At 37.8% G+C, this 23,221-nt stretch overlaps 3 protein-coding genes and 1 long non-coding RNA gene across 4 annotated transcripts in view; 2 read left to right on the forward strand and 2 right to left on the reverse strand.

Moving 5' to 3' along the window:
- Positions 1 to 16,716, forward strand: cep44 (centrosomal protein 44). The gene is made up of 4 exons (XM_086083773.1): positions 1 to 247; positions 983 to 1,130; positions 3,718 to 3,857; positions 13,706 to 16,716. Exons 1-4 carry the CDS (start codon positions 156 to 158, stop codon positions 13,707 to 13,709), a joined length of 384 nt encoding a protein of 127 aa, XP_085939899.1. The 5' UTR covers positions 1 to 155; the 3' UTR covers positions 13,710 to 16,716.
- Positions 8,207 to 9,472, reverse strand: LOC147170301 (uncharacterized). The gene is made up of 2 exons (XR_015095849.1): positions 9,207 to 9,472; positions 8,207 to 8,513 (listed from the first exon to the last, which is right to left on the reverse strand). It is a non-coding gene; the product is annotated as an uncharacterized LOC147170301 (long non-coding RNA).
- The window catches only part of LOC147170302 (uncharacterized), a 16,265-nt gene continuing 7,185 nt past the window's right edge, over positions 14,142 to 23,221 (reverse strand). Inside the window, exon 2 of the mRNA XM_086083772.1 lies at positions 14,142 to 14,246. Coding sequence (XP_085939898.1) covers positions 14,155 to 14,246 — 92 coding nt within the window. The 3' untranslated portion in view covers positions 14,142 to 14,154. The remainder of the gene's footprint in view (positions 14,247 to 23,221) is intronic.
- dctd (dCMP deaminase) overlaps positions 17,079 to 23,221 on the forward strand; it is a 30,662-nt gene continuing 24,519 nt past the window's right edge. Inside the window, exons 1-4 of the mRNA XM_086083770.1 lie at positions 17,079 to 17,256; positions 17,452 to 17,551; positions 20,470 to 20,605; positions 22,596 to 22,712. Of these exons, the coding sequence (XP_085939896.1) occupies positions 17,219 to 17,256; positions 17,452 to 17,551; positions 20,470 to 20,605; positions 22,596 to 22,712 (391 nt within the window). The 5' untranslated portion in view covers positions 17,079 to 17,218. The remainder of the gene's footprint in view (positions 17,257 to 17,451; positions 17,552 to 20,469; positions 20,606 to 22,595; positions 22,713 to 23,221) is intronic.

Genomic DNA, 23,221 nt, shown 5'->3' on the forward strand with positions numbered 1-23,221 from the left:
TGTCATGCAGACACGTTTTTCAAAGGAATTGGTTAACTGACAAAAGCTGGTTTAGGTTAGCACTGTGGATGATAATGGTATCGTATCGTATATCCTATTTTTATTAGAAGCTGTCGAAATCAATACAGTAGCTGCAGAAAATGACATAGGCGAGAATGCTGCCCACTGGCGATGTGCAAGGCTGTTTTCGTAAACTGGATACTCTCTTACGATTCATTAAGTACCCTGGACATGTCGACTACAACGGGTAAGTCTGATAACTCTTAATCCTGTTTTGGGGCAGCAAGTGCAATGCAAGTACAGCATAGAATAAAACGTAATTTACTAATTTCTCAACCAATTTCCATTTACTTTATTGTCAACGTAAAAAAATGCTATTGTATAGAAGTTTTGATTTCAAAATCAAACAGATAAATGCTTTCTATCAGTTTAGCCTGTAAATGTACTTATATTTTTATTTCAGCTGAAAAATCACCGAAATAAATACAGAAGCACTCGAGTGTGAAATTAACAGTTGGATGAAGTACTCACTTTTTATTTTTTACTTAAGTACAGACACAAGTACAAAAAAAATACTTAAGTATTTGTGTAAAAATCGACTTAAGTAAAAGTACTCAATTTTAAATGTACTTAAAGTAAAATAAACTGACCCCAATTCAATCATACTTGTTAAAGTAAATATCAATTAAAAATGATTTAATCATAGAATTTAAAAATAATACAAATAAATAAGTAGCGTAAAAGGACTGCACAAATTTATTTAGAACTGAGAACAGTAAACGATGGGAGTAAAGTGGGAAATATCTGGTCATTTGCACGTTTTGTTGTTGTTTTTTATGGTACGTTAACATGCAACATAATGCATCTTTTAATAGCTTAAAATCAAATTGTGAATATTGCTAGTTGCTTTGTGGTGTGGTGTACGTATGTCATTTTTTCCTGATGGTTTTGTTTTATAACTTCTAATTCTATTTCACATAAGCCTTTCCAAAGGAGACCCGTCGGCTTTTCTGCCAATATTGAGCTTCAGTCTCACCACATTCTCTCCACCTTTTGCTGAGCAACTCGTGGCAGCTGGACTGGTGCTGACAGGCAAAACTGACCTGAGATTCACTGACACACTCTATAAGGTACCATACTCTGTCACAGAAATTTTGGGTGCTTATGTTCCAGGACTCTTTTCACTGTTGGCCTCAGTTGGTCACACCATTATGCATCTGTGGTACTCCTCCTAGGCATGAAACCAAACTGTTGGCCACAAATACTAATGTTTGGCCCGAGTTTAGCCTCTGCTACTCATTCCCATAACTTCATAACTGTGGAGCTCATTAACTTTATTCCTCTAGTTACTAATAGTGCGCACATTGCCCTTCTTCTAAAAAAATGGGCACCAGCACACTTTTCCTCCTTTCTTCCACCATCTTCTTACCCTCTAATGACCATATGCCTTACTATTTTTCCATCCTCTTAGGCTACTTACTGCTTTTCTCAACATATTCCTACCATCCATCCAGAACACTGCTGGTTCAAGTCAACACATTTCTATCTCTGTCTTTAACCCTCTATTGTCCTCAAATATTACTATTACATTTTACCATTAGGGATATTTGCCTCCAGAAAATGATGTACATGATAAAATTGGTGACTCCGTTTTTGTGTCGGGCACTTTATCTGTTGAATACATAAATACCTCCTTGATAATGAAACTTATCAGCGAGTTGATCTCTCCTCTAGCGTCACCATCAGGCCAAACCTTTAAATTAGAATTAATTTATCTTATAAAGTTTTCATACAAAGACAACATTAATTACCTTTCCCATAGCGCCACAATCAGTTAGTTATCTTGAAAATATTTCATACAAATCTTTTGTAATTCATTCATTCTAAGGCTTGCTGTTGCTTCACCTTTGGATTTGTAAACTCCTGCCAAAATGAGCAAGCCAATATAGGCTTCCAAGTCAACTACATCCAAGTCTTTCCAACTGTCCCCATACACACGTTTCCCCTCTAAATTGGTCATCTCCAGTACAATATTTTCAATCAATGGATTATGAAGAGCTCAAATGATGACTTGATGTCTTCCACATGGCTGATTGCATATCTGGTGGGGCCTGGAACCAATATGATAATATTAGCAGCGCTAAGGGGGAAAAGGGACCATATTATCTTTCAATTTTTGGAAGGGATCGTGTCTGCTGGGGGTTGAGAGACAACAGGTGGATCATCAGATGAGTGTGCCTCAAAATCACGGTCCTCTTCAACACAATCCCGTCACAGACATATTCTCCCCTATGTCACTTTCACTGACGAGCTGTTCCAAAACCTCATGAACAATGGGGTAGATGCCACGGACTTCCGACTTACGGGTTTTACAGATCAGCGTTGTTTCCGGCCACTGATGGCCACGTTCCAACACTCGCAGCCCTGCGTCCCCCAACCATTGGCGGGAGCGCGCAGGGCGTCTCAAATCTCTGAAATGCTTCGGTCAACTGAGACATATACGCTACACACTCGCACCCGTCGACAGGAACGCTCAACCGAGGGGCACAAAGGCGAAAGCGTGCAAACAGGAAATGGAAACAAAGTTGATGTGTGAAAATCGTCTGAAGTCCCGCCTCCTCCGTGGCATATACCCCATAAACCTTTTCCAGAGGACATTTTCAAATGAGAGAGAATGCAGATTGCAGTACACGCAGAGCAGTGTGGAATGATTTGGGTAGGTGTGCAAGCTTTTACATGTTTGCTCCTCCCTTATTTTGCATGAACTGCTAATATCCTTGCATGTGGGAACCTTTTTGGGGGAAAAAAAGAAAGAAAATTATGGCCTTTGGCTTCTACTCACTTCAACAACAAAGTAGACATGCTGTTAAGAGTGTGCCACACCAGACGCAGTCAGCCATGTTGAAGGCATACAATTGTTATTCATGCTCTTCATATAACCGTCAATTGAAAATAGTGTACTTGAGATGATCATTTTTTAGGGGAAACATGTCGTTGGGAAGACTTGGATAGGACAAAAATAGGAAGGTTAACCACTCTAACATGCTGCATATAATTTCTGTCTCTATCTCTCTATCCGGCCATCCTGTATTATTTGTCCACAACCCTACCCTTAAGCTTCTAACCTTACAGCTTTTCCATCTCCCCTCCTGGACACACACAATATCATCCTTCTAATCTTCATGTCAACCAACTCCCTAACTTTTACTGTCATTATTTGAAGTAGGAACTGTGCTTTCCTCTCTTCTTTGTCTACAAAAACACATTCCATCTCTCCTTCAAGTCTTCAAGGGCTGCAGTCCTGCATGTTTGAGAGATTTCCCTCCTCCAACACAGCAGGATCAGGATCGTTATTTGTTTTTTGCAGCGCTTGCTGATGAGCTGATCTATTTATGAATCAGGTGTGTTGGAGGCGGGAAACCTTTAAATAAACATGCAAGACTGCGGCTCTCGAGGACCGAGTTTGCCCATCCCAGACTTAAACCCACAGTGAATTTCCACGAGCACTGTGTAGGTCAATAGCGCAGTTGCCGCTTGTTATTAACCCAGATCGCAACCGATCCAGTATGAAATTCTACAGAAGATGGGCTTCATTTGTTTGGCATAGTTTCAAGCCGGATGCCCTAGATATGTAAAACACAACAACATTAATGTTCTGTTCCCAATTTTTGTTTTTCAAAAATCATGTATTTTTAACTTGACAATTTCTTAATCAAGGTTCTACGAGACGTCTTCAACTACAAGCCAGTAGTCTCCAAGCAACAGTTCCTTCAGAGGGGGTTTGTTCAAAGAAAGATTTCTACCCTTTGTGACATCATTGACTTGGTCCTGGAGAAACACAGGGAACTAAAAAGAAGGTATCGCATACATTCAAATGTGTTGTCTAATTGTTCTTGTCAAACTGCATTGTTTGCTGTGTGTTGCGTATTAATGGTTCAAATCAGGTAGCCTAGTTGGCTAGTTGGCCTAGGCTACCTAATTTTAACCATATGCAATTTTATAATGCATTTTAGAGCTAGATCATGGATCCTTAGAAAGCAAAAGCCTCTGCCCCCGGGCCCATGTAACAGAACCAGTCTGACAAATTTACTAAACAGTTGATTACATTTTTCAGCAGGGTCGAGCATCTGTTTTTTTTTCCAGTACCAGTGACAAACCAGTATTTACCAGTATCGGTGCCTGACCTAGAGTTTTAAAGGTTTTACTTGCAACAAGAAAAAAAACGTTAAAACGCTCATTGCAATTTATTTGCTCAGTGGGATACGGGCTTTAACTTAAAGTCCCTTTAACACAGTGATTCTTAACCTTGTTGGAGGTACCAAACTCTTCTTTATTGAAAAATAGATTATCATTTTTTTTAATTCAAGACATAGGAACCCCTAATAGTGTATACTGGTGAACAAAATAAACAGGTAGAGTAGCCTGGCTCTCTTCACCTTGAATTCAGAATGCGTTGTGTTCATGTATTACCCATCTCCATGCAACTTAAGTGTTATTTCCTCTATTTTTTGCCAGATAGCTAGTTCTGCTAAAATTGTTCAACTTAGCATTACAAATCATGCAGTTAGGATGCTGACACCCATCACTCAACTAAACTCTGTCTTGTGTCCGAATGTGCACACTACTCAGACCTCACGTCATTTTGTATGGATGTCTGAATGTCCAGGGAGCAGAAATGTAGTGCACTCAAAATGACCCACAATGCACTTTGAAAAGTAGTGAACATCGATGCTCACTTAAAGAGATTACATCACGGAATTGTAAGCTCTTCCACAGTTACTATAGGCATACAAATGATTAAATCTTACCTTTGACACCATGGCGATGTAATTTTTTAAATGAAATATTAGGTAATTTGCAGGGTATTTTTCTAATGCGGAAGTCAAACGCCCGGTTCAGTAAAACCCCGCCTCTCCCCGTGTGGTTGCCCCTCTTGTCAGAGCGAGCTGCTGCTGGCCTGTGTGGCAAGGCAAGACCGGCCAGCCGTTGTAGTACATCAGAGTCTTCTTTACATGTGGAAATTGGATGGATGTTCAATTCTTCAATAAACATTTGAAACAAAACGGCTCCTTGCCACAAGAAATCGTAGTGGAGGAGGAGGGGAGAAGAGGGAAGAAAGAAAAGGAGGAAAAAATACCCTGAGTGGGTCCTCACAGTCTGGAGATATGGGGAAACAGTGACACATACAGCTTTGTGGTGCATTTCGATTCCTCAAACGCCATCCCACGCTGAATGCTGGGTCACATTACTCTTTGTTTTGCTCCCCACTTGCTCCAATGTCACAAAGCATGGGAATTCACTTTAACATTAGACTTCTAAATCAAGTTCTCATTTCAACTCTCTTTAGACCAAATCCGGACGATTGAATTAAATACATTGAATAATGTGCATCGACAAAAACAAGTAAATAAATAACTGCACAACTGGATCATCAATGTCAAACAAAATGCCAGATCGCACAATTCACGAATAAAGCAGCCAAATACGCATATGGGCATTGGGCGTACGAGAATGTGCTGGACTGTCATCAGCGGGTCTTTATAACATTATGATACCTCTCCACAACTAGGACGTAGCAACGTGTTTAAGCTTCCAGCCGTTCTGAAGGAAGAAAAAAAGTTGTTATTTTTGTTTTTATTCAACACTCCTCAAATACAATACAAACAATTGAAGCACCGCATAATGTTACAATCAAGTCAATTACATACAACTTCAAGAGATATATATGTATATACCTACACAGACAAAAAAAAAACACAAAACAAGGGACTAGGCATGGGCCGATATCAGATTTTGATGGTATGATAACCTTGAGCAAAAATATTGCGGTGTCATGGTATTGAATTTACAGCTGTAAAAAAAAAAAAAATATATATATATATATATATATATATATATATATACAGTTTTATTTTTAAACACAATATAGAATACAGCATTTGCTACAGTAAAGTTTGCCATGCTGAAAAAGCTGTAAAGTGGGAAAAAACTGATTGAGCACAACATCAAACTGAAACGTCCAACGGAAACGTGCAATTTGTATAAAGTATTCATCTAGAGCACAATAAACACACAAAATTGCAATATTGATTATATCATTTAATGCATTTATTTTCTGCACAGCCTCCATGCTCTTTATTTTTTATTTTTATAAATGTCACGATTTTGAACTGATTTTAAAAATGGTGGGACCCTTAAACAAAATTATAGACATATCGGCTACATTTAATTTTAAGCACAACTGTCAAATTAACTATTTTGCAGAAAAAGTAACACTTTTGCTAGCCATGCTAGTTAGACGCCTATCAGCCTCGACAGCTCAGTATTTGTTCAACAATATAAGACACACTACTAACTCGTAGCGTAGTTGCAAACGTTCATTTTTCAGACAGCGTTATGTTATTTTACCTTGAGTTTGTCAAACAGTGATGGGTGGTGCTCTTTGGCAGCCACTCTTCTGAAGCACGTTTTGCAAGTAGTATAGTCTTCTATGGAGGTAAATTTGGTGCAAAACTAACTTGTGCAAAAAATTTGTACCTGTAGAAAAAAAGTCTAAATTTGTATCTGTAAAAGTCGTGATTTGTATCTGTAAAAAAAATGTGTGCCTGTAAAAAAAAAAATTGTATCTGTAAAATAAATCTGTACCTGTAAAAAAAAAATGTGTATGTGTAAAACAAATTTGTACCTGTAAAAGTCATGATTTGTATCTGTACAAAAAAAAATTTGTACCTGTACAAAAAGTATAAATTTGTATCTGTAAAAGTTGTGATTTGTACCTGTAGAAATGACAACTTGTAGTCAAAGAAGTCGCCACTAGGAGTCACAAGTGGTTTTTCTGCTGCTGTCCAGTGACGTGAGTTTTGCCCCATTTATCTCGCTACAAAAGGTGCAAAACTGATTCGTACTTGTAGAGCGCCGTGATTTGTACTCGTAGAAGAAGAGGGCGGGCTCTGGAGGATTTGGGCGGGCTAAAGCTCAACCTCATTGGTTGAGCGAACGACCGTGGGTTGAACTCAAATGACGCCCGTAAATCCGCAATTCCAAACAGAGTAGCCACACTAGTTTACGCGTCATTTTGGAAGAAGAGGACGTCCCAGGCGTGAAAATTTCAACATGGTTCAATATACGAACACCGTGTGGAACAGCTTAAACGTTGGTTGACATGCAGAGCACTCCAAGTGGGCAGAAAGAAAGAAGTTTTTACTGCGAGTGGATCTTTAAGCCGCTACAGGTATTTCAACCTCAACCCGTTATCCTATGTATTTAATCATTTTATTTCAAATATTATAATTTATTGACAAATGTCAGTATTTTGCTCTTACACTTAGTTTACTCATCACTCACAGTACTCAAATATTTGTGCAAGTATTTTTTCTGCGCTTTTAATTTCTACTTGAGTTACATTTTCCAATGTAACATTACTCTTATTTAAATATTGGCTATTCTGCTTTTGAAATGCCAGTCTATCTGTATCACTAAGATGTGAGCAGTGTCACTGTCACGTAGCTACTTTAACAAAAGTAACTAGGTCAAATGTTAGTTTATTTTTAATTAAATGAGAATCTCATAAATTTCAAAATCTTGCTCAAAAGGTGGAGACAACTGCTGGAGACACTGCTGAAGCATCAGTGAAAAGGATGACCCACTCCATCAGAAAGCAGCCAAGAGACAGGAGATGACACCTGGAGGTATTCCATCAAACTGGATTATGGAAAATTATTTTGCAGATCTACCTGTGGCAGTGGTCAGTCTTTTTTTCTGGTGGCTACAATAATGGGCAACATATATTTACAGCTCAACACCTATTTAGTCTTATTTTTTATATATATTGTTATAGGCTACTTGCCGACTTGCTGCCATGATCGCTTTTGGCTACTGTTGAGATGTAACAGTGAAGAATGAATATGTAGGTAAAGTCGAGGTGCTTTACATTAAATCAATAATTAATAACACGATTAATGTGAAATACACATCTAACATGAAACAATTATAACTTATATATTTAGTCTGTCTGCTTTTTTCTTTTTTTTTGCCAATCATATTTCCCTCATCTTAGTGATAGCAGCAGTATTGCCTTTTTTGGTGAGTCTTGAATTCCTCATACAGCTCCATCAATAACTTTTCTTCTGTTTGTGAGAAGAATACTGTTCTCGTCTTGGATGGATGCAGAAACGGCTCTTCTGGACATCAAATAAAACATTTCAAATGATGCACAATCTTGTTTATTGAATGATACATGTTATTTGATCTGACTATTTCAAATAACTCTCAATATGGATTAAATTGTACTCCTGCAACATTTCAAACTCAAAATTGGAAGACATTTAGAAAGCATAATTTCTTCACTTTCCCAAAGGTGTTTGCAGTGAAATTATCTCAGAACAGTAACCAGTGTATCAAGGATTGTCATTTGTTGGACTTCACAGCCACTTTGAAGCAGGTTTGATGTCACACCATGTGCCACCGTCTAGCGGTTGATCAAGAAGTAGCTTTGATTGACTGCATGCTGGCATCTGTGCGAATAGAATGATTGGGTCAGCATATTCATACAATAAAAAATAATCATAGCTTCCTAGCTGTGTCATTATCAAAACACAGCCACTGACATTATATGTAATCAGTTAAATGTTTAGCTTTATCTTGTTAGCCAGAAAAAAAACAAAGATTTTGTCACATCTTAATATCAGAAATAGTGGTAATACTGATAGACACAGACATTGTTTATAAACATTCCCATTTGCATTATTTTTATTTGGCTTGAGTGTTGAAAGCAAATGTGTATGTTTAAAAGTGTAAGAGCCTTTTATTTTAACTGTTTGCAAAGCATACATTGCAAAAATACTGAAATTTATCAATAAATTGTAATATTTGAAATAAAATGATTAAATACATAGGATAAAGGGTTGAGGTTGAAATACCTGTAGCGGCTTAAAGATCCACTCGCAGTAAAAACGTTTTGTTTTCATTTTATTATGATAGTAAGAGTACAGATGCTTGAATATAATGTTAGTCAAATACAAGTAGCTGAGTACTGTCCACTTTTTTTTTTACAGGTACAAGCTATTGATCGTATGTTTTCACTGGTAGGCTTCAAATCTTGAAATACAAATCGTGACTTCAATGTATTCAGTTTTCGTGACAACAACATGAGATGAGCTAGCTACCTAGCACCGGATTACGAGCTATGTTCGTACAATAAATCTTACCTTCATACTAAAACTTCTTTCTTTCTGCCCACTTGGAGTGCTCTGCATGTCAACCAACGTTTAAGCTGTTCCACACGGTGTTCGTATATTGAACCATGTTGAAATTTTCACGCCTGGGACGTCCTCTTCTTCCAAAATGACGCGTAAACTAGTGTGGCTACTCTGTTTGGAATTGCGGATTTATGGGCGTCATTTGAGTTCAACCCACGGTCGTTCGCACAACCAATGAGGTTGAGCTTTAGCCCGCCCAAATCCTCCAGAGTCCGCCCTCTTCTTCTACGAGTACAAATCACGGCGCTCTACAAGTACAAATCAGTTTTGCACCTTTTGTAGCGAGATAAATGGGGCAAAACTCACGTCACTGGACAGCAGCAGAAAAAACACTTGTGACTCCTAGTGGCGACTTCTTTGACTACAAGTTGTCATTTCTACAGGTACAAATCACAACTTTTACAGATACAAATTTATACTTTTTGTACAGGTACAAAAAATTTTTTGTACAGATACAAATCATGACTTTTACAGGTACAAATTTGTTTTTACAGATACAAATTTGTTTTACACATACACATTTTTTTTTTTACAGGTACAGATTTCTTTTACAGATACAAATTTATTTTTTTACAGGCACACATTTTTTTTACAGATACAAAACACGACTTTTACAGATACAAAACACGACTTTTACAGATACAAATTTAGACTTTTTTCTACAGGTACAATTTTTTTTGCACAAGTTAGTTTTGCACCATATTTACCTCCATAGTCTTCCTCCAAGCCACGGTCGCCATTCCTTTTCGAAAGCCGAAAAAATCCCATATAGCCGACTTTGTTTGGACGGGGGGAAAGTTTGCTTGGTGGTTCACCTCCTTCAGCCATCCTCCAGCTCGCTCAGTGCTCGCGTCCTCCTACCACAGGCGTGTCACATAAAACGCTGTTATAGTCTGATGTTAACATGTCTAGCAATGCTAATTAGCAACGCTATCATCGATGGTGAGCCGCAGTAGCGAGATTAATTGGTGATGAATTCCCCGAAGCAGAACGCGGCCAGTCTGACAGTAACGTGGTTGGCTGCTGCAGCAAAGGCACACTCACATGACGTAAACAATGAGACGAGGCTACCGCTGCACACCGCTGCACACCACTGGTGCCCATTTCAGGCGTACGCTTCCAGTCGGGGCCGGGGCTAAACAACTTACCGGTTTGCGCAAGTTTGGAAGGTTTAAAAAATCGTGACTTTTAATGTCATGATTTACCGTCAAACCGGTTATTGGCATATGCCTACAAGGGGCATTGTTACAAATTGTCAAAAAGAAAAGGATCCCACGAATATTTTAAATCAAATCAGTCATTCAAAAAAAAATCAAAAGCATGGAAATTTTCTGAAACATAAACCTTAAAGATTTTGCAACGAGACAGATCTCATTCTTCCAGTGAGCCATATTAGGATTTGTTTAAAAAAAAACGACATTTGTGAATAAACTGCTTACCCATTACAAGAACAACATTGACACCAAAGTCAACTTTCCTATTGTTAATATTCATTCCAAGTTGCATCAATTTATTATTGATCAGTGCAAATCAATATTAAAATTGGATCTTTAAAAGGTGCTAAACTGTAGTTAACATGACTCTCTCCGGCCTTGACTCTGAGTCTGACCTTTCATCTTCATGCGTCTTTGATTTCATCCAAGAGAGCAGAGAGATGCTTCCCTTGACTGCTAGCTGTAGATCATTTCTTTTCAGCCTCTTTTTTTTCTAGGCAATATGCTACAATTACTAAATAAATAGACCAATTGTAACCAAACAGACCAATGGCAGGAGAATGAATAAGACTGACTTGTCATTACAAGAAGGCAAAAAGGTATTTTTCACAGGCAATGGGCTCTTTGCACAAATACACTACTTCCTAAACTCAGTACCACTCCTTCATTTCCTGCCATTAATGATCGGACAAACTCATTATTCCAGGTGTGCTTGACCTCAGTAACCATGACGACGATGGCCAGACACACCTGGATTAATCAGTTTGTCCAATCATGAAAGACAGAAATTGAAAAAGTGGTATTGAGTTCAGGAAGTAGTGGATTTGTGCATAGAGCCCACTGACAATTCCAAGCATCCGGGCATTTCTGATATTTCCACAATGCAACTCAATGCAAAAGCTTCAATTACCAATGACGTATTGGATTGTTTTTGCCTGTGACTACTAGCATAATACAACCAGACACAAACAACAGTTCATCACATTTTGAAGTCAAAATATTCCCCACAAATAAAATTACAATGATCCAAAGTCCAATGCTTTTCAATGCACGGACCACAGAGAGCTTCCTTTCACCGTCATTAGTCTTACTATGTGGTGGTTATCACGTTATCTTTTATTGAATTAGCATATAGCATTTTAAACTAGGTGGGTAATATCGGCTAATTTATGCTCAGTTATTTGTGCTGTATGAAACATGCTACTTCACAACAAAATGATTATAGGTAGGGAATAGATGGCAAACAAACAATACAATTTCACTGGATTGGGTGGAGCAGCAGGGGAAGGAGATGTGTGTGTGTGTCCCACAACGCGACTGGGTAATTACCGTTCACGTGACAAACAAAGCGAGAGAGCTAGGTCGGGTACACGCGCATATTAGGGTTTTTTTCACACGCGATTAATCATGCAGCTTTTCTAAAAGATTGTGTCAACATTAACCTGTCCTCAGTAAAGTGTTTAATTAAAAAAAAATTTTTTTTCCAAAGGACAGAGGGGCAAGGGTGTGAAATTAGTGTTACTGAAACCTAATTAAAAGTTCCCAAAACACATGATGTGAATTGTCTTCCTGGAACTACACCAAGGTAAGGATCACAGGTTAAATTTGGTCCCTTTTTTAGACCACCTGATTTAACATTCAATTTTGACAACTTTAATTTCCTTTAGTGTTGGTTAGTTCTAAATAATGTTTAAAAGACATCTATACGACGTCTCATGGAGTTAAAATTTGGTATAAAAGTGAACGTCTAGCAAACGTCTAAATTTCGACGTCTATAAATAGACGTCAATTAGCGGTTATTTAAACATCTAAGAATAGACGAGTGGTCTAGACGTAGACGTCTATTAGAAGTCTAATCTTAGACGTCTAAAAAAAAAAAAACCTAGACCGTTTTTAGCCTAGACGTCTAAGTACCATTTAGACGTCTTTTAGACCGAAAAATCCTAGATGGGCACTGTTGGTCGGCTAAAATCTAAATTCAAGTTGACATAACTTAATAAACTTAGCTTCACAACTTAATTTTTCTCAACATTGACTAAATTTTGATGATTTGAATACTCCCACAATGCCTTTCACCAGACTCAAGCCGTAAATACCAGAGTTTTCCTTTCTGTTCTCTATAATGTATTTGCATAGTAACTTAATGGTTACTACAGTGTTAGGAATCAAGGGATTTTCAATTTATATTCTATGATTCATTAGCTTACCCAAATATTGTTTTTTTGTGTGTAAATAACACTGAAAACTATAATATGGAAGAGCAAATCGCTTCAATGAATTATTTGTAAATGTAAGCCCTGATCTGGCAAAAAAATATTCCAGATCGAGACTCGCCACACTCAATGTTCCTCAACAATGTGGATGAAAAAGAGATTCTGAAAGTGGTTTAAAAAAAAATGTAACAACAAAACGTCAACTGATTTTAACAACATTGAAATGACCCTGCTTGAATTGGTAATCGATGGGATTTTTGAACCATTAACCGAGATATGCAATCCATCATTCCAGACAAGTAAATTACCAAACCAACTAAAAATTGCTACAGTAATTCCATTGTGCAAATCTGGCAGCAATTATCATTTTATTAACTATAGACCTATTTCACTACTTCCACAATTCCCAAAAATATTTAGAAAAACTGTTCAACAAAAGGTTTGATTCGTATTTACTAAAATGCAATTTACTATCAGAAAGTCAACATGGTTTAGGGGTAATAGATCAGCAGCACATGCAATAATAGAAGCTACTGAAAATACAGATGAAGAGACAATAAAAACCATGCAATTGGTATATTTATTGACTTGAAAAAACATTTGACACCATTAACATATTAACAAAGTTATATCAAATTGGTATTGGGCATTTTATGGGAGTGGATTAAAAGTTATTTGGCTATGCAGAAGCAATATGTACTGATTGATGTTCACTGCTCATCATTTTTTAACATTACTTGTGGTGTCACCCAAGGGTCGGTGTTGGGGCCCAAATTATTCATTATATACATCAATGATATTTGTAATGTGCGAAAAGACAATGAAAGTGGTATTTTTTTGCAGATGACACATACATTCTTTGTTCAGGTGATGATCTAGGTGAATTATAGCAAACAATAGATAAGGTATTAAACATGCTCAAAATGTGGTCTGATTTTAATAAACTATCAATAAATGTGGACAAGATGAAATTGATATTATTTGAGAATCATATTCAGCATTGCATCTCTGCTTTTTGCAGATGATGTGGTGCCGTGATCTCCAAGTCTCACTGGAGCGATTCACAGCCGAGTGTGAAGCGGTTGGGATGAAGATCAGCACCTCCAAATTCGAGACCATGGTCCTCAGTCGGTAAAGGGTGGAGTGCTCTCTACGGGTCGGGGATGAGATCCTGCCCCAAGTGGAGCAGTTCAAGTATCTTGGGGTGTTGTTCATGAGTGAGGGCAAGATGGAGCGGGAGATTGACAGGGGGATCGGTGCAGCGTCTGCAATGATGCGTACTCTTTATCGGTCCCTTGTTGTGAAGGAGCTGAGCCGAAAGGCGACACTCTCGATTTACCGGTCAATCTACGTTCCTATCCTCACCTATGGTCACGGGCTGTGGGTCGTGAACGAAAGAACAGGATCCCGAAATGAGTTTCCTCTGCAGGGTGTTTGGGATCTCCCTTAGAGATAGGGTGAGAAGCTCAGTTAGTCGAGCCGCTGCTCCCCCGCGCTGAGAGGAGCCAGCTCAGGTGGCTCGGGCATCTGATTTAAATACCTCCTGAACGCCTCCCTGTGACCTGACCTCGGATAAACGGTAGAAGATGGATGGATGAGAATCACATAATAGACATTCAAATGCATCTAAAAAATAAATCGGATTGAAATTGGAAGGGTGCAGGAAATACAATTTCTCTGAGTCATAATTGATGATGTTCAAGGCATGTCCAATCTAAAATGGCAAAAACATATTGCCATTATTAGTAAGGCTAAGGATATACAGGTAGGTTAGATTATAATTCGCTCCACTTGCTGTACTGTTCCCTAGTTTTACCCTATTTACAATATTGTGCTGAGGCCTGGGGAAATAACTACAAAAATGAATTACAGTCATTGACCCGCCTACAAAAAAAGAGCCATAAGAACCATTCATAATGTAGGATACATAGACCACACAAATTTGCTTCTAGTAAAATCAAATCTACTAAAAATTACAGATATGGTATTATTTAAAACGGCGCAAATCATGTGCAAGGCTAACTAGTCCAGTTGTAAATTGTGTAATATAATTTGTCTTTAGTCATTTGTTGTATATTGTGTTTTTTTAAATATTTATAAATTTTCTTTTAGCTTTTTTTGACAGTCTCTCTTTAAATGTTCTTCTATTCTGCCACATTATAATCATGTTTAAAAAACAAAACAAAAACATGACTAGCAGTCCAAATATCTAATGAACACAAAACACGTCATGCAATTTAACATGAGAATGTGTATTTTATAGAGTGGTATAAATATAGGTATGTTGTGGAGAATGAGAGTAAACGGAGACTTCGTAGATTATATGTGCCTCATCTATCTCAAATGTACAAATGTAGTTCATCCTTTTTTTTCTTGCTCTAATGCTCACAATAAGTATATCCTGTTCTTAATAGACATTCTACATTAAAAATGAAATGTAGTGATGATGCATTTAGCATTCAGTAATATATTCATTATTAATAAAACACTTCATAAACAACCTTCTCATCCCCCACCCCCCATTAAATTGCATTTTGTGTTTACTAAAATGGAAGAGGACCATAAAAGGAGGGATTATGAAATCTCCACGACTGTAACTGATGAGAGTGCTAAGGTTAGGTTAGGTGTGTTCAAGTTAAAGAATGTGGTGGTTTTCATTCTGGAGTCATTTATTTAGCAGTAAAGCACCCACCATGCATATAATGTAATATGTGCATGATCATGATTTATTTATTTCTATTAATGAGTATTTAGTTAGTCAAATTATACAATAACAAATAACTGATTTGACTTAAACAAATTATCATTAAACTTAAACAAAACCAAGTTTATATTTTTTGGTACTAAACAAACCACACAAGAGGTCAAAATTATGGTAAATTCAATTGAAATGGAAAGAATGTATGAAAATAAATTTCTTGGAGTAGTTATTGATGAAAAATTATGTTGGAAGTTACACATAGATAATGTCAAAAGGAAAATGTCAAACATTATAGGGATACTCTCTCAAACTAAGGATGTCCTGAATAAGAAATCATTATACACATTATATTGGTCATTATTATTACCATATCTGACCTATTGTGTGGAAATCTGGGGAAAAGCATATAAAACAAATACTGATCCTGTTTTCAAACTGCAAAAAAAGAGCCATAAGAATTATAAATCGATCAAAATATACAGAGCCAACTCATTCTCTATTTATTAAATCAAATACAATGAAATTCTACGACTTAATTGAATTTAAAATAGCACAAATAATGTATAAAGTACACAACAATCTACTCTGCCACAGTACTCAGAAGCTGTTTGAAATTAGAGAGAGTCCTTATAACATAAGGGGTACAAGTGTCTACAAAAAAAAGTTAAAACAAGAACAAATGTTAAGCAAAGGTGTGTTTCTGTAAAAGGTGTTAATTTGTGGAATGATTTTGGAATTGACCTGAAAAGATGTCAGTCACTTGCTGAATTAAAAAAATTGTTTAAAAGCAAAGTTAAAAAAAAATACTTCCATCAGTCATGAGCTTTTGAAAATGTACAAATGCTGTAATTTCTTTGGATGTATCGGTATGAGTGTAATGAAAATTTTATATGTGAGTGTGAGGATGTGATTTAAAGATGTATTGCGGTATTTGTCTGTTGATTTCGTGTGCATATGTCGCTGGCAAATATGCGTATATTAAAGTGCACTTGTATATATGATTAGGTTTATACATTTCCTTTTGTTGAAATACATTACCTTATTATTTTATTAACATAAAACGAATAAGGTGTAGGTTAGATAACGTTTTAACTTCCTCCTACCCCTTTTGAACATATAAACTCTTTTCTTCCTATTTTTGTTTTCTTTTTTACTTCAATTTATATTTTAGACTTGTAATGTGTTTTATTTGTGTTTATATGTTCAATAAAGAACCAAAATCAAAGCTATAACAAACAGCCACCTTCACATGATCCTTATCCTAATGGTATTAGCAACAGATTATAATGGACCTAATATTTCAAAACAAATAGTGTTGACAACAGAATAATACAGAGATGAGGAACTTTGTTGATTGATGTTGGCGCTTATTTGCTTCCTGTAAATAATCAATTTTAGATACAGCATTGTAGCATATTTGTTTATAGTCGTTATTTGTAATAACTATATATGATGCATCATTAATATTACTGTATTTTAACAGTAAGTCATTTGATTAGCCACTAGATGGCAACGTTAGAACAGAGGAAGGTGAACGGCACGTTTTTTTTATTCCTCTCTTGGACTGACAGGCAACAAAACGGCAGATATGATTAAAAGATGTGCATTTATTTTCCACTTTTGACTGTAATAGCTAAGGGTTAATGTTATATAACAAGTTTTTGACCTACAAATAAGTTTTAAAATGTGAACAAATTACTCTTATTTCGTGTACTTGCAAAACAAAGTCCGGGGTAAAAATGTAAAATACAGCGCGGGAAATGTCTTCCGGTTAATGTCGGGCAGGGAGTCAACAAGTTGGCAGGAGTGTCAACGTTAAATTCGGGTTTAACGATGATGCAAAGCGTTCCGCGGCAGAAACCTGACAGCGGGTAAAATGTGTTTCGTATGACGAGACAACAACCGTAGGAAAATACTTATACATAAAATACTATTGCTATACCGCCGTCAGTTGACAAGCTACTGTCATTTCTGTATAAATTAACGTCACACTCTTTGTAGGAATCAAAACTTTGTTTTCCAACTTTATATAGCCGAGTCTTGTTAATGAGCTTTTATCTTTGCAGCTGCACAGACAAAAAGAGGGAAGACTACCTGGAGTGGCCCGACTACTTCATGGCTGTGGCCTTTTTGTCAGCTCAGAGGAGCAAAGACCCGAGCTCACAGGTGTGTGTATTTTGTACAATTCCGCTTTGTCCTTGGAAAGGCTCATACAAAATAATTACATTAGCTGCCTGTACTCGGGTAATGTATCGTTAGTTAGTGTATGCATGTGCGTGTGTGTATTGTAGCAACTCTTAACAGCCTAATTTATGGATCCAAATAAAATAAACTCAAACTCGATACATAGATAACAAAAGTCTTAGCCAAAACCCCACTGTAATAAGATTTGTGTCTGCAGCGCTCTACACTAACTCTTTTTCAGTTGGTCGCACTGCACAGGATTTGGTTGCACCATTTGTGGGAAGGTGCAGCATGACTATATTTGCTGATGTACAGTCATCACAATTTGCATACTGTAGGTTTATATGACACAAAGATTGACAGTGACTCAAGACATATTTGCAAGATATTTTACTGTCACAAAAAGGTTTGCAACAGGCAGCGGCTGGCAAAACAAGTCAATTATATAACTTATAAAGAAAACATTGAGGGGGAAAAAAAAGAATTTCTTTTATGTGAACATTATTTTGTTCAACACAGAGGGTCCAGCTGTTAAAGTGAGGCCTCTCAACCATCTTCACCTTGGGAAAACCACACATTGTCAGTGAAGCTCAGATGACTGATAAAAATAAAACTGCTATTGACCATTTGCACTGACAGCACATGATCACGTGATTGCCCTATGACGGACGGCGGAAGGAAATGATTGTTGAATGGAAGTGGACGTGGCCCGGAGCGACTTAGTGACTTAGCGACTGCTATTTTACAAATCAAAAGTTATTATTGCCCATAGAGCCATGGAATCTATCACTTCAACCGAATGGTGCCTGTCAGTGGAAGTTGCACATTTAGTCGGGACTCATAGAGCGCGATATTTACTTAAGTTGGAGATCGCTAGTTTGAAAACAGCCCCTTACCTTCTGTTGCCTGCTGTTTTTACCAAGTTAATCAAATCGCCGACTTTGCAGGAATTCACAGCACACGACCGATATCAATATGTAGTCAATGCAGTCTCTTCCCCTTACACCGAGGCTGATTCAAAAGCTTGTCGCTGGCTGAGTCTCTGAGACGAGATGCTACGCTCACACCGGGGGACAATATACCTCGTAATGCAAAAGTGAAACTTGTTTATCATGCTAACTGCCCTTTTTTTACATAGTCCATTCTATATTGAAACGCTGTGATGATGTTATGTTACTATGTTTACTAGCATGGAACAAATGACTATCGTAGTGGCAAGTTATGCAGTAATTTCATGAATATGACTCCAGAGTTAAAAACTCCAAGCACAAAGTTGAAATCCCCCATTATTAAACAGTCAAATGCACTTAATAGTTTTGAAGAAGGTGCATTTTTAATACTAAGCTGTGTGTTTGTGCAGTTGGAGTAGACGCTAACTATCTGGTTCGTTAATGAGATTTGAAACACGCAATTTGACACCTGTTACAACCTTTGTTAGAGTGTACGTTTACAAGTAAAATGTTTGAACATTTATCTACTAACCTGGCAAAAAATTATCGCTGCAAATCCGTGAATACTTTGTGGACTGCCAGTCCTTTCTGTTGATTGCTGCTATCAATCGACATCTTTTGTCTTCATTAGTAGGTATGCGATAAAAAGCAACATTTGGTTTACTCCTTTGTCTGTCTGTACAACCGACCGCACAGCAAGATAAGACCATTTTATAAGATAATTGATTAGATAAAGGATTTTACACTGTACGAGATTCAATGGTTACAATACAGGCAAGTGGCTCTTTTGCCGTCCAGCGTCCCGTAGGGGGCGTTCCCACGAGGGCTGTGACGTCACGTGCAAAAGGTCAATACTATGACTGATTGTTCAGTGTTTGCTTGCTGTTGAAAGGGGACTAATATAAAGTCACTCCAGTTTTTGTTGGCAAATGTTATAAGAATTATATACAATAAGAAAGAAAGGTTTATTCTTTATTTTTGAATCATTTACATATCAACCACTAGAATGGAAAATGGAAGCCTAGTTATTAATTAGGTTTTGTAAACAAGTGGCTAGATGTACCATTGATTGTAATTAGGTAAAATAGCAAAGTGATTTCACCCCCATCATTCTTCTTGATATATGTCAGCTTTTATAGATTGATAGAAAGCCCACATTGTTTACATATTTGCAATTTTTAATGTTTAGTGCATTGATGGACTTCTTTCTGTGTGTATGAAATGTCAGAATGCATTTGAATGCACCGCACATCTCGCAAGAAATGTTCACATTCCCATTAGCGGCCAACTGCTAACGCCGGAGACTTGTCATAGAATGACGCCGTAATTAAATTGCGATTTCTTGGTGTCCTTAATTAGGGATTGAATATGATTTCGGGATGGCGTTGTGTTGATCTTGGTCGTCGGATAAAAAACGGCGCGTGGTGGCTATCTTCACTCATCCTCGCACTTGACCCGGACGAGTTATGCCTCAACTAAAACGTGCACTTGTGCCCAGCGAACGGATGATTTTATTTTTTGTAAACCAGCAAACACTGTAAAGTTGACCGCATTTGTGGTAATTGTAAATTGGTCGTCTTGTCGAGCCCTGCTGTCTGGTCGGCTTTTTCACCATCCATTCGGTGTGTGTGTGTGTGTGTGTGTGTACGTATTTGTGGATCTCAAAAACACTTGTGAAAATCCCTAATTTATTTGTGTGAATAATTTTGAGACAAAATCTCTCCCCTTATCGTGGAGTGTGTTTGCGCCGGTATGTGATTAGAGCAATATCCTTGTTGAATAGGACGTTAAGAGGGAGCAAACTGCAGGTGCAAAATAAGAGCAATTTATAGCGCTTTCAGCGGACGCAGTGCATTCATAGTGAATTTGGCCCTAAGTGTTTTGCAACTTTTGGGCATATTTTTGTTTCATTTGATGTACTGCAATTTAAAGTTATTTTCCTCATTACAGGTGGGGGCCTGTATAGTGAACCAGGAGAATAAGATTGTTGGCATTGGCTACAATGGAATGCCTAATGGCTGTGATGATGACCAGTTACCTTGGGCTCGGTCAGCGGATGACCGTCTGGACACTAAATATCCCTACGGTGAGAATGTTTCTTGAAGAAAAATTGACTTCACGGCATGAACCATTACATGATTTTGGTCCAAATGATCACTCCTAAGTAATATCACACTTCACGCTATAAATGTTGTTTAGGACAATAATATGCAGGGGTTTTTTTTTCTTTCTTTCCAAGACACCATAAGACACACTTCCTGGTAGAAATAGAAGGCCTGACTCATGAGGTGTCAATCATTTGCGTCCCCCTCTCCCTTTGCTTGACACAGCACATTACAAATCAAACCAGTAACTGAATTATAATATATGTTGCTTATGTGTTAGTGGTGCAACGGATCATCATTGATCCATGATTGGTTTGGTTTAGGCCCCACGGTTCGGATCAGGCCCCACGGTTCGGATCGCGCATGATCCGCGTATTGGTTGGTGGGAGAAAAAAAACTGTGCAATGTGCGCATTCACACTAAAGCAACATGATCAGTCCACTCCACATTCACTATAGCACCAGAGGAAGTTGAAAACTCTTGTGAATCACATAAGTCACATGTATGGGAGCAGTTTGACAACTTGGGGGTAAAAGCTTCCTTTGCTAGCGTTTCACCGAGTTTTTTTAGAACTAATACCATTTATTTGTGCATTCGCGCACCCTGGAGAGGAGGAGGTGTGTCTCTTAGTGAACAATTACTGTAGAGCATTGGTCCCCAACCACCTACCAGTCCGCGGGCCACTTTGGGCCGGGCCGTGACGGGCCGCACAGTTGAAAGAATAAAAAACGTACTATACTTCCGGTTAATTGATTAGCCGAGGCTTAAAAATATTTCATTTTGAAAAGTGACCGGATTCTCTCTGTTTACGACGGATTCTTGACGCATGTCAAGATGCTATTTATCTCAGTCGCGTAGCGCTGATGCTAATCGACAAGTTAGCAAAATGAGTAAAAAACAGACATATTTGGAAAGTTTCTTTGCAACGGAGAAAAAAGCCCAATGCAAACGCGCTGCCCGAAACGCCTTCCCTGCCTTTGGTGTGAATGCAGCATTAGACATGTCAAGGAAGCTGAAAACATACTCCAAATAATACATTGAAGGCAATGCAAATAGCCTTTAGTAGACTTTTACTTTGAAGTTTTCCCACATATTGGCGTGACGTGAGCTTGACTTACCTCTGATGTTTCTGATGTCCTTATCATAGTTTTTATTGACATTACATAGTTGCGACCAACATCCACACAAGTAGGTAGGTAGTGGTAGGCCTATTAGTAAATGAGTTTGACAGCTGGTACCTTCTTTTTAAATATTATGGACCCAGGCTACTTTGTAATTCACTCTCTATGTTTAAACAAAGGGAATGTGCCTTAAATTGCCCTTTGAGGCCTTTTCAATTATTAAAATTACAGATAAATAGAGCTTTGTCTTAATTTATTTTATAAAATACTTTTGCCCATTAAAAAAACAAAAAACATTCAACTCAATGTCAAGTCTAGCCATTTTGATTTTTAGAAACACAACTTAAAGCCATTACCACCTTGTTATTTTATGGAACATGTATAAAATAAGACTGTATCTGCTGCCCCATATTGCACTTAAACTTGTATTCCTAAATCCTAAACGACCATATTAGGTCGGGGGAGAGGGCTGGCTGCTGGGGCGGGGTGTCCACAAGTGAGTGACGGCGAACAAATGTTACATGCGGTATATCTGGTCGCAACACTTTTTTTTTTTTTTTTTATATATTTTTATAAAATTTTCTTGAAATCTACTTGGGTGGTGGCCAGTTTACTAGGGTGGCCCGCCCAAGTATTAACATGGTGTGGTAAACACTGCTGTATAAAATCCTGATCGAAAGTACCTGTAATCTTTATTAATCATAATTTTAGACACATTTTGTATCAATGCAGGATTGGCCAGAAACTCAAAATGTTAAGTGCTTCTTGACAGTTAACTGGGAGTACACATTCAGTACATCCACAGGTGGAGTGTAAGTGTATGTATTAATGATCAGGTTGTGTCCCACAGTGTGCCATGCAGAGCTAAATGCCATCATGAACAAGAACAGTGCTGATGTGAAGGGCTGCACCATGTATGTAGCACTGTTCCCCTGCAATGAGTGTGCTAAACTCATCATCCAAGCAGGTTAGGATCAGCGACACACATTGCACTACAGTACACACTTCTCATGTTATTACTATTGGATAGCAGATGTTGATCCTATTCATTTATGTTTGTGATTGATTTAATTATTAAATTGAAATGCTGAGGGAAGATTTTTTTCAATTTTTTTTATATATATATTTTTTTTTTATCATCCTTGCAAAACTGACACAGTAAATGGTTCTATTTTGCCCCTCATCAACCGCCAGAGGTGGTGCTCAACAGCACGGAAAGTGCCTTTGCGCTCATGCAGACGAGAATGCATACCAAAGAGACATGTCATTGGTGACCCCGGGTGACCCAGGTCATGTGTATAAAAGGCCATGGCACATGGAAGATACTCTCTCAACTCTTCTCGCATGTTTGACTTGCTCTTGGATTGCATACCCGCTGTTTTTTCTTTGTCCGTCGTTGGAGGCCTGTGAACGTGTTGATCGGGGCTGTGGGTTTGTTTCCTCTGCCCTCCTTTGGCTGCAACGGTGCTTTGCTTA

The sequence above is a fragment of the Leptonotus elevatus genome, chromosome 8, assembly GCF_054856555.1.
Source record: "Leptonotus elevatus isolate MCC_2025b chromosome 8, RoL_Lele_1.0, whole genome shotgun sequence".
In the NCBI taxonomy this organism is placed as follows: Eukaryota; Metazoa; Chordata; class Actinopteri; order Syngnathiformes; family Syngnathidae; genus Leptonotus; species Leptonotus elevatus.

Coding starts and splice junctions, on each gene's coding strand:
- cep44 (XM_086083773.1), top strand. CDS start 156: ATGCTGCCCACTGGCGATGTGCAAGGCTGTTTTCGTAAACTGGATACT. Junction 248..982: donor GGACATGTCGACTACAACGG/GTAAGTCTGATA, acceptor ATTTCACATAAG/CCTTTCCAAAGGAGACCCGT. Junction 1,131..3,717: donor TCACTGACACACTCTATAAG/GTACCATACTCT, acceptor TTCTTAATCAAG/GTTCTACGAGACGTCTTCAA.